Source organism: Polypterus senegalus, chromosome 13, assembly GCF_016835505.1.
Source record: "Polypterus senegalus isolate Bchr_013 chromosome 13, ASM1683550v1, whole genome shotgun sequence".
Classification (NCBI taxonomy): Eukaryota; Metazoa; Chordata; class Cladistia; order Polypteriformes; family Polypteridae; genus Polypterus; species Polypterus senegalus.
In genome coordinates this window covers 36,334,487-36,350,302 of record NC_053166.1, presented here as the reverse complement: position 1 = coordinate 36,350,302, position 15,816 = coordinate 36,334,487, and the positions used below count along the sequence as shown (strand labels likewise).

The following is a 15,816-nucleotide window of genomic DNA, read 5'->3' as shown; positions in this document are numbered from 1 at the left end:
TTATGTGGGGTGACACAGTGAGGTACTGTAGGTAGTGCTGCTGCTGCATTGCCATTCTGGGGTCCCAGTTCCAAATCCTGTCGTCTGTGTCCAGTTGTTTGTCTTCAAGGTTTCCATTGGGTGCTCAGGTTTTCTCACACTTCCTCAGAGAGAGGACTCTAAATTTTATTTGTCACGTGTGTGAGATGATTTCCTTTTTTTTTTTTGTTGCTCTTTATTGCGACTTAATACAATTTCTGGAATTAGGCATTTGTTCGTTTTCACATACCTCTTGGGGTCCGAGTACAGGGTCAGCCATTCTACAGCCCCCGGGATCAACTGCAGGTTAAGGGCCTCGCTGAAGGGCCCAGCAGAGTAGGAGCGCTTTGAGCAGTAATGGGCATTCAAACCAGCAACCTTCTGGATACCAGTGCAGATCCTTAGCCTCGGAGCCACCACTCCACCCCATCTTGTGCCAAATGCCACTGGGATAGGCGTTGACCCAAGAGTTACATTGGGGCCTAACAGGATCAAGTCAGTTTCTAAGTTACATTGGGGCCTAACAGTTGATCCAGGTGGATCCCCACTTTTGTCCTCTGTTGATACCATAATGATGTCCGTTATATCACAATGCATTGTGTTCTGCCCGATGCCCCCAAATCCCACTTTCTGTAGTCTGATGACTTTCCTGTTGTTCTGCTCCATTACCAAGGCAGTTTGAAGGTTAAAGGGTCTTATATGGCATGTAGATGTTTGTTAGAATTCATTAATGCCTTCCATTAAATTGTCTGTGAAGATGGCATTGGTGGGTGGCCTTTAATTACAGGAGTCTTTAATGGCACAGTTTCTAACGTCTACTCTTGAGAATTGACTTCGTAAAGCTAAAGTTTATACAGTGCATAGCGGCTGCCGGCAACTCCTGGAGACCCCGTTTCACGTTTGTTAATCCTCTCGGTACTTTGCTCTCTACTTAATTTTCTAAATTTGTCACAATTTTGTTAAATTCATTGAACCCTCAGGCCATCAAAGATGAGAGCTGTTGGAGGAAAAAAATATCAATTCTGTTGCTCAAGATAACATTCTCAAATTACAACTGGTGGGGACACCAGGATTGGCAATAAAACAGGAACCAACGCTGGGAGGGACGCCAACAGTGCAGAGTCACCAGGCTGGCATGAAGGGCTCCTGCAGCCACACACGGCACGTCGTCTTTATGCTTTGACTATGATGGTGCCCATTAGGGTGGTCTTTTGCATTAGTAAAATTGTTGTTCAGTTGTCTTCTGCCTGTTGTTCTCATAAGCTTTATGTTTTTTAAGGCACACGTTTTGAAAAATTCGTCTCTCCTTTGATTGTTCCTGCCATACTGACCCCTGCATTCTCATTGTTACTTTGAAGTCCCCAGCCGTGTTCACTGCCTGAAGATCAGCTTCGTTTATTCTTGAGGGCCGTGTTGATGTTCAGAGTTTGCCTTTCTGAAAGTCTGACTTTATATCTGTGCGTTGTGTTGATCTTCTCTTCCAAAACAGGACATCTGGATCTTCAGATTCAGTCGCCTCCATTTTCTGCATTTGCTCCTCAAATCAGTGTTAAGCCAATTCCATCTCTTTGGTAGGCTTTGCCAGTTTATCTTGAATGACCTCAAGTTGCCCATTTCTAGCTACTGATACAGTATTTGAAGGCTCCTCTTAGTATCTGCTTTGTGTCCTGTCTGTAAAGTCCTCTCTCGGACTGCTACATCTCTGGTTTGAGGGGTCATCTCCATGTATGAAGTCTCCCGTCTGCTTTTTTTTAAAAGTAAAGTGAATCCATAAGTTCTAATCGTCGTATTCATAGGATTCTGTATATTTATGTGCAGAAAAAAGCAACTGTTCTGTTCAATTACATCAAGACTAGCAATTGTTTATGTACACAGTGTGTGTGTGAAGGACAATAACTGGACAGCCACAACCGCTTCCCCACCAGTGCATCAGCAGGACAAACACCTATGAACTCATCATGCCTGGTCAGTTACTGTGTTATGTCTGCTCAATTTGTAAGCCCCCTGGAGTGGGCGTCAGACCATTGCACCGTCAGCACACGCCATACACACATCTAGCTTCACCCATTCACCTAACCAGCATGTCTTTGGATGGTGGGCGGAAACCCGTGCAGACTGCGATGTGAACCCTGGTCTCCTTTCTGTGAGGCAGCAGCGCCATCACCGCGCTACCCAGTAACTCAGATTTTTCCATGAATATCTGTTACAGTTGCAACGCTGAGCTACACTACTGGGACTTCAGTCCTGCCGACTACACCACAGGATCCTGGACAGTGTAGTGAGGGCAGATGTTCTTACACTTGGCTCATCCTTCCTAAAGCCAGTAGTGGGACTCAAACTTGGGGTCTTTGTATTACAGAGGGGCCCTCTTCCGTCAGAGAGGGAAGGCTTGTTATAGTGGGAGGTCGGTCATGCCTTCTATCTGCAGGGTGCCTCTTCCATAGCAGCAGAGTCTCTCTCTGTCCCACCATTACAGTTGCTCCTTTGTCCGGATAAATTTGTTTTATATCGCCATTCAGAGCGGCTGAGGGCGACGTGCCCCTTACTTTGCTCAGCCGCACCACAGTTTTCTGTGCATGTGCTGATCTCCCTTAGGTTCTCTGTATCCCGAAGACCACGCGTCCAACTCTGGGGGAGGGCGCCCTCAGTGAATCCTCAGGACAGCCTTCTACGCCTAGGGCTTCATCTCTCAGTGCTCCTTGAACATCTTTACCTCTTTTAATGTGTTGACAAAAGTCGGCATCGTGTAACAGAAGTCACCCAGAATGTGTTGCTTAGGTTTAGCCACTAGATGGTAGCAAAGCTTGAGTGATAACCCGAGATGTTTGCTAATGTTACCCAATTCATTTCCTTACAGCTTGGCATCAAATGCGGTCTTCATTTTGAAAATCAAGTTCTTTTGCTTTTTCTTGTGTTTCATGTCTTCATCTGTGTTGCCACATTGCTGTCGCTATCTGCGCTTCAACCTGCTGCGCTGATGGCCCAGGACCTCCAGAATTGTACACCTAGTATACATTACGATATTCATGTTTGAATCTATCCCTTTATAAACTTTATAGGTCCTTTCATGGCTGCCCTTCAGTGTGAAATAAGAAATACAAGTACATCCGTAAAGAAACCAATTCTATATGAAGTCGTGCTGACAGATTAGCGGTAGCAGTCTGCCCGTGCTGACATGGGCGCCTGTATTTCTAGTTATCATCTTACTTATCGTGTTTATGGTTCAGGATGAGCAAACGGCCAACAAGGATGCTTTGCGCGGATTGCATTTTCCATGAAACCCGAGTTCGCTGCACGGGGCACAGAAAGACTTGTGCGTGTGGGCTCTGGTAGTGACAGGCGCTGGTTAAGGCACTTTAAAGACTAAAACTCAGACAGGGAGTCACGGAGCAGCTTCCCACTAACTGCTTCAAATGTGAGCAACAAAGACAAACTATTAGAAATATCTGACCCCAAGAAACCATTCAGACATCTAGAATCACAACAAAAATGGGTTGACAGGGACGGCAGTCACATGAAGAAGTAAATGAAAGGCTGCAGCCTGGGGTCGTGCATTTTTTCCGATCTTTATTGATACCTACAGTTCCTCGGCTCATTGAGCTGCTGTTCAACACGACAGTTCCACTTGCCCAGCATGCCATCCTCAAACCCACTAAATGAATTCAGGGCTCCAGGCCTGGTGTCACTGGAGTGAGAATGAGAGTGTCTGCCATCACTTTTAAATGCTGGCCTGGCCAGGTTGTTATATCCAGGAGGAGAAGGAGGTTTATAGGACAACCCCTGGATTTAGTTCTGTTCCAGTTACATGTTGCAGGCTCATCTACTTGACAGTTCACAAAATCAATTTTCACCCATGAAATAAGACGGTGCACTCACTGTCCAGGAGTCGATGGTGTTGTCGGCAGGATGAAGGAGTCTTGGGTGGATCAGCAGCTAAGAAAGGGCGTCACTCCGATTGAACTCCTCAGCACAGACATCTGGACGGGCTGTCCGGCCACTGAACTGTCCAGGAGGCTGCAGTGTAGTTGGCAGGGTTAAGGACTACTGCGAGGATGAGGTGTCACGTACACTCACACAAAACCATTTGGAATATGGGAGGAAACCCACAGAGACATGGAGAGAAATGCAAACCTCAAACAGCATTCACACCCTGGGCACTACCCGCTGCTCCACCAGGCTGTCCACAGTCACAGGAAACTGGGTTTAGCTACTCGGCTGAAATGTAAACGGCTTGGTGTATTTTGGATTCTATTTATTTACTTAAAGGCTGTTGTTAAAATAAAATCAACATCAAATGGAGATAAAATAGCAAACAAGACTTGAATCCCAGAGGTCCGATTGTGGTGAGATCCCAGAATGTTCAGCGCCACATCAGTAAGACGTCACACATTTGCATTTCTGTGTCCCACTGACACCATCACACGTGTACTTCTTGGTTGTAATGCAATTTTATTCTTCCAAAGTGAAACAATACAAATAGATTTGGCAGATTTATTTTCTTCATTAACTGCACTTCTTTGTTTAAACAAACCCTACCAAAATATTAATAAATAAATAAAACAAAGCTAGAAAAAGCAGGTGGATTTCCATGAGGCACATAATCAGTCGCTCAGCACACCACTCCTTGTAATAAAAGTGTAAACTTCATGGAGGGGCCTTTGTTTCGCCCACTCTTTGTGCAGTTCTATGTCGTCCTCAGAGTGGCGCCCCCTAATAAACAGTGCGGAGATCACCAATGAATTGTCACCAACAATAAGCACATGTGATGTCAGCTCAGCGAGTTGGAGGTCAGTCTGTTGAAACAAAGTCGTCAGAAAGTCAATGACACGTTGTGTCCCCGTGTTGGTCCACGTAAGGCCGTCTAACCAGCCAGCCGCCCGCCACGACAATCCAGCTTTCAAGAAAGGGTAGACAGTATGGTGGGCACCGATTGTGAGCGGGCCCCATGGGAAATGTAAACCAAGAAACCAAAATAGAGCATTCAGCGTGGACTCGTGTTTGTGCTTTACTTCTCAAAATGAACAGCCTAACGTATAAAATGCAAAGTGGGCCTCCAGAAGAGCTCCTCCATCGCTCTTCATTAAGTAGCCACTCGCTCTGCACAGCGAAAACATCAAACCAAACTAGAGCTGTTCAGATGTCGTCCACTAGAGAGCAGAGTGTGCCGGGTGCCGTCATTCGTGTTGCTCAGACTCGGTCTTCTAAATACGATAAAATATCATTTGATTTCTACTTAAAAAAAAGATGAAGACAAAAGAAAATAAAATGTAATTTTAAAAAATAACCAGGCTGTTACCCGTGTGCTGACCAGCATACTTCACAAACGTGTCCTTCTGTTCAAGGCAGCCTCTGACAGGCTACTGGCTCAGTCGGGCTCTTGTTTTCTTTTTATTTTATTTGTGGTTTTTGAGAAAAAGAAAAAAAAAATCATTCCAAGGATGGCGGGCATTCAGTAGTTAAAAAAAAAAAAAAAAAAAAGGGACGTCACCCAACAACGAGAACAGCAGTCAATGTGGCCCAGTTTGGGGGTCTCTATTTCCAGTAGGGGTTCTAATGGGGGATCAGTGATGACAGCAGGCATAAAAAGTGGAGTTCTTCTTCTGACACAGGTCAACACCTTTTTCTTCTAAAATAAATAAATAGAAATAATTAGTGAGGACTGAAACTGTGCAGAGTCACTTAGCATGCAGTTTTGCGAAACGGCCGCTACAGTTTACTTTTCGTGTGATTTTGCAATTGCAAGACGTGAAACTCACTAAACAGGACTTTATGGGGCTCCCCTCTTTGTCTCCTCCTCCCTTTCCTTGGCTCCACTCAGGATCATCGTTACACTCTCCATGCTCTACACCAGGGGTGGCCAACTCCAGGCCTGGAGGGCACCACTGGCTGCAGGTTTAATTCTAACCCTTCTGCTAATCAGTTTTCACTGCTAATTAACTTGTTTCCCTTCATTTTAATAGCCTTGTTTTTAAGGATCCAGTCCTCTGAATTGATTGATTTCTTAATTAAATGACAGCCAAGTAGAAATGAGATGTGAAACGAGCCAACAGATGACCAGCTAAACTGGGATTTCAAATTCCAACCAATCCCTTAATGAGAAGCCGATTCTTGTTGTTAACTGAACTCGTTATTTAATTCCATGGCTTGTTGCTGCTCTCATCCTGCCACAGCAGACTGTTGAGTTTCTGTTTTTCTTTTTCTTTCTAAGAACACCATCTGAGGCCTCATGCATAACGCCGTGCGTTGAATTCGCACTAAAATATGGCGTACGGACAAAAGTGGAAATGTGCGTACGCACAAAAAAATGCATAAATCTGTGCGTACGCAAACTTCCACGTTCTTCCGCTACATAAATCCCGGTCAGCGTGAACGCATGTGCCTGCCGACCCACCCCAACTCCTCCCAGAATTACACCTCTTTGAATATGCAATTAAATAAGCTCAGCCTTCTGTGAAAAGACAATTGCAAAAGCACGGGGGAAAATAGAATAATTTCAGCGAATACCAAGTGGAGGCAAAGAAAAACGTACTATTTGTTGGTTTAAACAACAAAAGGAAGTGATCGAGTGACATAGTGTGTCGGAGAAACTCAAAAGCTCAAGTTCATAAAGTCGCTCAGTGCCAAAATAAAAAAGAAGTTGTCGGATATCAAAGTCACCATGAAAATGCGAGTCGTAGCCCACCGTTTGAGTGTCATATGAAAGCTTATTAGGGTACAGAGAAAAAAAATAGGCACACTGTGGGGAAGAAAGCACAAAATGTTAACTTTAATCTTGAAATCTCCACTTTAATGACGTAGTTGATTTTGGTGGCGCAGTGATTGTTTCTGTCTCACACAAGATGCCTGCTGTGCTGTGTGCGACCTTCAATGAAATAATTTATTGCAGCAGTACTCTCTTTCAAACGTACTAACCACCAATTCCTGTCCTAACTTTTCTTTCTCCAAGTAACCAATCGCCACACAATCAGCTCTGTAATAGACGTTAAGTCATCTGTAAGCTTACAACGCCGATTCTTCATAACTTTTAAGGAACACTGTAATATCTTTGTATTACGTGTTTAATTATTCCATCCATCTATCCTTCCAGTGTCGCGCAAGCACCAGCAAGAATACAGTGCGAAGCAGGAACAATCCGTGAATGGAGCTCCAGTGCCTCGCTAGTGCTGCGACACTGTGTAGTTAAAAGTTTTATCTGTATGATATAATCAACATGAAAAGCAACTCTCGTGTGTCGGCTTAGCTGGACTATGGCTTTCATCCACAGAGGGTGACCAATCAGGGCAGGGCCATGTAATAAACACGAACAAATCAGTGCAAGATTAGAGTCTGCGTCTTTCTCAGTCCACATTGCAGCGCCCTGAAGAGCGTTTCTAAAAGTCTCCATGTTCGGATGTTAAAAAGGTGAAAATGGAGACGAATGTCTGCATTTTTCAACAAAAGAATAACAGTGTGGAAGTTAACCAAGTATCACGGTGAAGTCAGTTTTTATTCAATATGTTTTGCTCATTAGGTTATGGTGGAATGGCGAATCAATCAATGGGGTGGCAGGCTAAGGAGCTGTACCCCAGCTGTCTGGTGAAGCTAGCGTGAAGTCTTTGGGCACGTTTTGTTAGTTCTGTGATCTGTCATGTCAGACTCTGTCTACTCACGCATGTCCAAAGATGGGACCCCAAGTTCAGGGCACTCCTTTTACTGTCCCATCGTATTTTCTAAGCCCTCAATTGCTTATGGGGTCACAGATGCCCTTCTGTTTGCTGCAGGTACACCAGGCTACATGGCTGTGGCTCACTCTAGTGGTCTCTGGACTCTCTTCATCCCAACATCATAGGTGTTGCACTTGTAAGGTGATGTTTGTTGCTCTTGCTTTCCTCGTTGACATGGTCTTGTAAGGTCCTGCCCTGCACCAGCCTACCAAAGCCGTTTCTGCCACTAAAACTCACCATAAGAGCTCCTGAGGCACCGGCTGGCATCACCATTTTGCGCCAAGCAGCCTGCTGCACACAACAGGAGTCCTCAAATCATGGAAACATTTTCTCTGCTGGGTGGTATACCGGTGAGCGCCACTCACATTAGGATTACTGGTGAGACGTTCAGATGGAGGTACAGGTAGACTGCGACCACAGGGGTCCGAGTGCACAAGATGAAGTCTTTACTGCCGTTACTCACCTGTCATCTGATGGAAGGAGTAAAGCTGATCGTAATCTTCAGCCACTTTCTGGAACAGCTCGTCTGTAAAGAAAACCGGAGGCACAATTTGACTGCTAACTAAGCACAGGGTGGTGGTGGAGGTGGTTGGCATGCAGGCTCACAGATCTTCAGTCCTGTGTGCGGTGTACGTGTTCCCTCCCTACCCTGCAGAAGTGGGTTTATAAATAAAGATTTCCAAGTTTCCTCTCACATCCTACACTAACTGGCAAATCAAAATGAAGGCGTATAACTGTTTGTGTGAATGTGCGTGTGTGAGCCGTCGGTATTCTGGACGTAGACCTTTGGCCATTAAGTGCCACATTTACAGCAGACACTTCAGATGTAGGCTCCTGATGATGACTTGGGAGTTTCTTGCATTAAAGGAGCTGCTTGGCGCAGTAATTCTGGGCGCCTCGGTCTTGTACTCGTATCCGACGCTCACAGTCGTAACTTTAAGGCACAGGACTCTCAAGTCGACCTAAGCGCATTGTGGGGCTGTCAGATCTGATATAATTTAAACTTATTTAAAAAGAGCCTCAATCAAAGGCAAAAGCTGACACTTCATTAGTAAAGTACGGCTGTTTGTTATATCGATGTTATTTTGGCATCGAGTTGCCCGCTGTGCACTGCTACCGTGTTTCGCAGATCTGTTTTTGCACTCCACTTCCCTGGCCTGACATTCTGTAATCTCAAATGGTCAGCTTGTTATTTTGTCACAACAGTTTTTGTTCGATCCCTCAAGTGTAAATGGGGCAGTTTTCCCAAACGCATGTCTGGTGCCCCACTCACTTTCAAATCTGAGATCCCGGAATGTTCTTTAATGCCAAGACCTTCTCATTAAAGCAAAAGGAAAATAACTTGCAAGTCGGAGTTTCCCTTTATTGTAAAGCTTTAAAATCGGCGCCTTAAAAAGCCAACTGAGAATTTAGTCTCCATGTTACGTGGCTGCTGGTCTGACATACAAAACAATGAGGTGTAAGAAAAAATATTCTGCCCACCCGTATTAAAATATTGCTGCATCTGCAAAAGAGGACCAAAAGTTGACAGACTGTGCAAAGCCTGCCGTGATACGGAGTCGAGCCCAGGAGCCACACAAGAGCCCCTTCTTCATATCCTGAAGGTCTCAATCTGATGGTCTACTCTTCATGCCCAAAGACAGGACCCCAAGTTCAAGGCACTCCTTTCACTGACCGACTGACTCTACACTCCCACTCCCTCAATTACTTATGGGGTCACTGATGTCCTTGAATTTGCCTAAGGTACACCAGGCTACATGGCTGTAGTTCACTCTAATGGTCTCTGGATTCCCTTCATCACCAAGCCCTGGCAACATTATTGCTGTTGCACTGATATTATAAAGTACGGTGCCCATTGGATATCTCCAATATAATAAAATAAGCCCTCTTTTGACCTGCCGCCTGCCTGTCTTACGCCTGCTCTTGTTCTTCACCCACTTATTCTCACCTTGTTGTGGTCTTATTGACTGTTTTCTATTCCCCGTGAGTCCTGTCAGGACAGTTAGCCATAAAAACAGCCATGAAAAGAAGCTTAACACGTGCTGGCTGGCACCGCTCTCCGCTACTTCATTATTGACAGTTACCTTTTCTCACTTGCGGCCCCCTCTGCAAATCACAGAATGCTTAGGTCAGTGTTGAGTGGGATTTGTAGCTCTCAGCTGGGGTCCCTGGCACTGCACATGTACTGTGATGTGTCTTTAAAGCACATATGGGGTTTGTTCTTGCTGTGCAACCATTACTAGAATGATAAATAACGCACATGTATGTATAAACGCCCACAACTATTAACCGAAGTTTGAGATTATTTGAATATTTACTTATTTTTAACTGCAAATATTCACACCTTATTATTACCACACTTCTATTAACTGTTTGCTGTCTGGTACAAATCTTGTAATCAATATTTAATTCACTTCCTAGTGTCCAAATGACTTGAAATTTTGCACACTTACTCACTTAGAATGACAATACGTGAATCAATAATCAGTTTCACTAATTGATCAATTAATCCATGGTAAGAAATGAAATTTTCATATGAAGAATAGTTCAAGATTTCACCAATAGATGGTGCTAGTAATGGATAGAAATATTAAAGGAAGTGCTAAAATATTGATTACAAAATTATACTAAAAACAAACCTAAGACTAAAAAGTTGAAAATAAAATATTATATATTTATATATATATATATATATATATATATATATATATATATATATTATATACTTTTTAAAAACCACGTTTATATTAAGTTAAAAAGCGTACTAAAAAGTAAAAAAAAAAGTCACACGTCAGTCGTAAAATAAAAGCGTGGGCACTTTTCATCAATCAATAAAATCTTACCAAAAGTGCCCACACTTTTATTTTACGAGTGACATGAGACTTATTTTTTACTTTTTAGTACACTTTATAACTTAATATAAGTGTGTTTTTTAAAAAGTATTATATATATACACACACACACAGTGGCTTGCAAAAGTATTCGGCCCCCTTGAACTTTTCCACATTTTGTCACATTACAGCCACAAACATGAATCAGTTTTATTGGAATTCCACGTGAAAGACCAATACAAAGTGGTGTACACTTGAGAAGTGGAACGAAAATCATACACGATTCCAAACATTTTTTACAAATAAATACCTGCAAAGTGGGGTGTGCGTAATTCTTCCGCCCCCTTTGGTCTGAGTGCAGTCAGTTGCCCATAGACGTTGCCTGATGAGTGCTACTGACTAAATAGAGTGCTCCTGTGTGTCATCTAATGTCAGTACAAATACAGCTGCTCTGTGACGGCCTCAGAGGTTGTCTAAGAGAATATTGGGAGCAACAACACCATGTAGTCCAAAGAACACACCAGACAGGTCAGGGATAAAGTTATTGAGAAATTTAAAGCAGGCTTAGGCTACAAAAAGATTTCCAAAGCCTTGAACATCCCACGGAGCACTGTTCAAGCGATCATTCAGAAATGGAAGGAGTATGGCACAACTGTAAACCTACCAAGACAAGGCCGTCCACCTAAACTCACAGGCCGAACAAGGAGAGCGCTGATCAGAAATGCAGCCAAGAGGCCCATGGTGACTCTGGACGAGCTGCAGAGATCTACAGCTCAGGTGGGGGAATCTGTCCATAGGACAACTATTAGTCGTGCACTGCACAAAGTTGGCCTTTATGGAAGAGTGGCAAGAAGAAAGCCATTGTTAACAGAAAACCGTAAGAAGCCCCGTTTGCAGTTTGCCACAAGCCATGTGGGGGACACAGCAAACATGTGGAAGAAGGTGCTCTGGTCAGATGAGACCAAAATGGAACTTTTTGGCCAAAATGCAAAACGCTATGTGTGGCGGAAAACTAACACTGCACATCACTCTGAACACACCATCCCCACTGTCAAATATGGTGGTGGCAGCATCATGCTCTGGGGGTGCTTCTCTTCAGCAGGGACAGGGAAGCTGGTCAGAGTTGATGGGAAGATGGATGGAGCCAAATACAGGGCAATCTTGGAAGAAAACCTCTTGGAGTCTGCAAAAGACTTGAGACTGGGGCGGAGGTTCACCTTCCAGCAGGACAACGACCCTAAACATAAAGCCAGGGCAACAATGGAATGGTTTAAAACAAAACATATCCATGTGTTAGAATGGCCCAGTCAAAGTCCAGATCTAAATCCAATCAAGAATCTGTGGCAAGATCTGAAAACTGCTGTTCACAAACGCTGTCCATCTAATCTGACTGAGCTGGAGCTGTTTATCAAAGAAGAATGGGCAAGGATTTCAGTCTCTAGATGTGCAAAGCTGGTAGAGACATACCCTAAAAGACTGGCAGCTGTAATTGCAGCAAAAGGTGGTTCTACAAAGTATTGACCCTAAAAGACTGGCAGCTGTAATTGCAGCAAAAGGTGGTTCTACAAAGTATTGACTCAGGGGGCTGAATAATTACACACACCCCACTTTGCAGTTATTTATTTGTAAAAATTGTTTGGAATCATCTATGATTTTCGTTCCACTTCTCACGTGTACACCACTTTGTATTGGTCTTTCACGTGGAATTCCAATAAAACTGATTCATGTTTGTGGCTGTAATGTGACAAAATGTGGAAAAGTTCAAGGGGGCCGAATACTTTTGCAAGCCACTGTAGTCTAATTTGTCAGCCCTGGCACATATGTCCACCCTGTAAAACAATTCACAAATCAAAGAGCAGTACTTGCTAGAGCCCGCCCTCTCAACCTTGATGAGCAAAAGTGACAGTTTTCATTCCAGGTCATATTTCATGCAGTGTTAATGAAATAAATGAAGAAATAATGACAAAGTAACAGGCAGCAAAATACATTTCATGATACATTTAATTATTTCTGCTCTCACTGGATGATGCTGTTGTTGTTATTTATGTCCTGTGACATTTCGCAGCACTTTAACGTATTTTTCTCATTTCTAAGCTAATGCGGTGCACTTTCGAAGTGTACTCACCGACATTGTGGCCCGTTTTGCTTGAAGTTTCAAACAGTTGAGCTTTGATTTCTGTAGCGAGAAGAAACAAACCCATTAGGCTCTTTAGGACAGAAGAACTGAATTAGTATGGAGAAGAAAAAATACGCCAGGGTCTGCTATCATCTCCTGGCCATCTGCTATGACATGCACGTTGAAAATATTTTTAAATTAACCAATTAGTGAAAGTCTTCAATGTAAAAACTGAGGCTGTGTGTGTTGGCAGCCATGAAGGTTATTTAACCAGCCCACCAGACATCACTGGGGTCTGCATGTTTAACATAATCTGCTATGAAATAGTACCCTCATATATAACATTTTATTTCTAATTCTTATCATTGTATGTGGCTTATGTGGCTGTCACTATTATACTCCATCGGTCTGTGATCCCAGCACTTAGTCAAACGCTGACTGGTTAATTGCACCAAAATAATATCTTAAAGTTATGAAAAGCTTCACCACACACCCACAACCACTGAACCCCAGACACCATGCAGCACCACAACTGCTCAACCCCGGGACTTCTGGATTGCGTCCCCCCGTAGTCTTCCACACTCCAAATTTCTGCATCTCCGACAAGAGCCGAAGCACTGAGGGCACCACAGATAAAGGCAGAGAAGAGATGACGGAAGGGGGCTCACAGCAAGTGTGAGACGAGGTGGGCTGCACTGGGGGAGGCATTCTAACTGCTGCGCCCGATTTCTTGTCGTCTCATTCCAGGCAGAGGCTGATGAGGGATTGTACTCTGAAGGGCTCAGTAAAATTCAGGTTTATTTTTGTCACAATTGTGGTAGTGACACAGTAGTGTGGGCAGAACAACACTGAAGCTGCTCGATCTGAGGAGCGAATGCTGAACACAGACATGTGGCACATGGAAATACTGCTCAGTGGGGATGACGTTACACACACACACGCTCAGAAAAAAACCCCTGTTAGCAGCTCCAGCGAGTTTCTATGCAAAGTGAAATTCAGCGAGAGTGAGAGCGGACACACAGTCGTGAGGAATGACGCACAACTGCAAGTGCCAGTTTAAACACAGAATTTGCATCGGCTACTCAGTATGTGCTTTATGTCATCCACTGCCGGTTTTCAATTTCAAAACTAGGACTTAGGGTTCGAGTTATGAATTTTAGAAAAACAAAAAAAAAAAAAAATCTAAGAGGACCCTGACACATGCAAAACTCAACGAAGAGGCGAGTAAAGGCACCGCACCATCAGCATAGTCCTGGACATCATGGAAATCCACCTTCCTCATGCTGCGATCGTCCTCCACCAGGTCACTTTTGGTGCCACACAGGTAGATTTTGCAGTGCTGAGATGTTATACGTTATCCCCAGAAGAAGAAGAAAAAAGAATTAATAAAAAAAATTTACAGGCACTAAAAGATCTCTTGTACGTGTCCTACAGCACACCACACAACTTCTCAAGGCAGCTCCTGCTGAGAAACAGCTCTGAAGAAGTCTGGAGCTTCACCACATGCTGAATGGCGTCCTCATGCACTGGACTTGAACTGACGCAGTGCAGATCACACTTGGAAATGTCCTCAGCATACAGCTGTGCCCACAGAGTGTCACTTGAGCAGCTGAATTGGGTGCCACTCAGTGGCTGGGCACTCTGTCAGAATAAAAACCAACCAGACCAGGACTGGGACACTGGACTGTTCTGTATATAATGTAACCAAATATTAATTTCTTATATCAACAAAATTAAAATAAAGATGAAACACTCAATACAAGGCTGGCAAGAGAGACGCCTAAAACTGCACTCAAGTAAATGTTTTCTCCCAACTCTAAAAATAACCACGAGTTGACACTTTAATTCTTGTTAAGTTTTATATTTAAGGACTCAACCAGTTTGAAACAAACAGAAACCAAAACGCTAAGCTAAATCAACATTTTTATCCCGTGTGTTTTAGTGCATCCCCACCACACTGGCATAATAAAATAAACGGTGCTTTTGGGGATCATCTCTTCAATTGTTGTGTTTCAGCCAGGGTTTCTTGGGACCACCCTGAGCCTTAATATTAGGGTCTCAGCAGTGGCTCACTTACTGTGGTAGAGTGGTATTCAGTTTTCTTCTTGAGTACTGAATTTCACATTGGGACTTATGTCTTATGATGTTATTCTAAATCAGGGGTCCTCAATCTCAGGCCTGGAGGGCCGCAGTGGCTGCAGGTTTTTGTTCTAACCCGGTTGCTTAATTAGAAAGCAATTCTTGCTGCTAATTTAATTTTATGACATGCAGGTTACGGGTGTAACAGAACAAGATGCAGAGGACAGGAAGATATGGAAGTAGATGATTTGCTGTGGCGACCCCTAACGGGAGCAGCCGAAAGAAGATGAAGAAGACGACGAAGAAGAAGAACAACAACAAGTGCTTTAACTCTGCTATGTCAGGTCATTCTCATATCCTAGATTTTCTTCCCCTTGCTAAGGATATCGTCCACATGATTGAAGACTAAAAAGGATGAGTAATTCTCAGTCCTTCCCTTTTTTCCTGTTTGCTTTCCTTCCAAGTATTTAAACAAACACAATACTGCATGATAAATACACACGGGTGTAAATGGTAACAAGCTAAATGGAGAAATGCTGGTCTAATTAAGCAACCGCGTTACAACAAAAACCTGCAGCCACTGCGGCCCTCCAGGACCGTGATTGAGGACCCCTGTTCTAAATAAATTCTTCCTTTAGAAGTCCAAAACAATCAATCCTTGTCTTATCAAGCCAGACGTTTGACGGCTCCCCTCTCTTCATGGGCAGTTTTGTGTATTTCTTGAACATCTGAGACATCTTAACTTTTAACCTCATACCCCGTTTCACCACGTCTGTGACACCCTTATATAACATCAATAAGCAGAAATACTGAAAAAAAGGAATTCCTTTATAATAAAACAATTCATGCAGCATATTTAAAACGCATTTATTATTACTGTATAGCACACCTCCCATAGACAATTCTTAAATTACAGTCAGGCGCCGACTTATGGCTCCGTATGTTGATCACAAAGTGTACAGGGCATTGCAGTTGAGGCTTTGAGGGTCTCCAGTTTACACACTTTAACTGCCAGGACACAGTAGCTTTGCTCTGGGCTTAGGGTCTTTGTCCTGTTGAAAGGTGAACC

The 15,816-nt window shown here is 43.5% G+C and overlaps 1 protein-coding gene across 2 annotated transcripts in view; it reads right to left on the bottom strand.

Moving 5' to 3' along the window:
* Positions 1-4,447: 4,447 nt before the first annotated feature.
* The window catches only part of rab24 (RAB24, member RAS oncogene family), a 60,741-nt gene continuing 49,372 nt past the window's right edge, over positions 4,448-15,816 (bottom strand). For both annotated transcript variants that reach the window (XM_039773834.1, XM_039773833.1), the window contains 4 exons: positions 13,908-14,007; positions 12,678-12,728; positions 8,185-8,247; positions 4,448-5,644 (listed from right to left, as the gene is read on the bottom strand). In XM_039773834.1, coding sequence (XP_039629768.1) covers positions 5,580-5,644; positions 8,185-8,247; positions 12,678-12,728; positions 13,908-14,007 — 279 coding nt within the window. In that variant the 3' untranslated portion in view covers positions 4,448-5,579. The remainder of the gene's footprint in view (positions 5,645-8,184; positions 8,248-12,677; positions 12,729-13,907; positions 14,008-15,816) is intronic.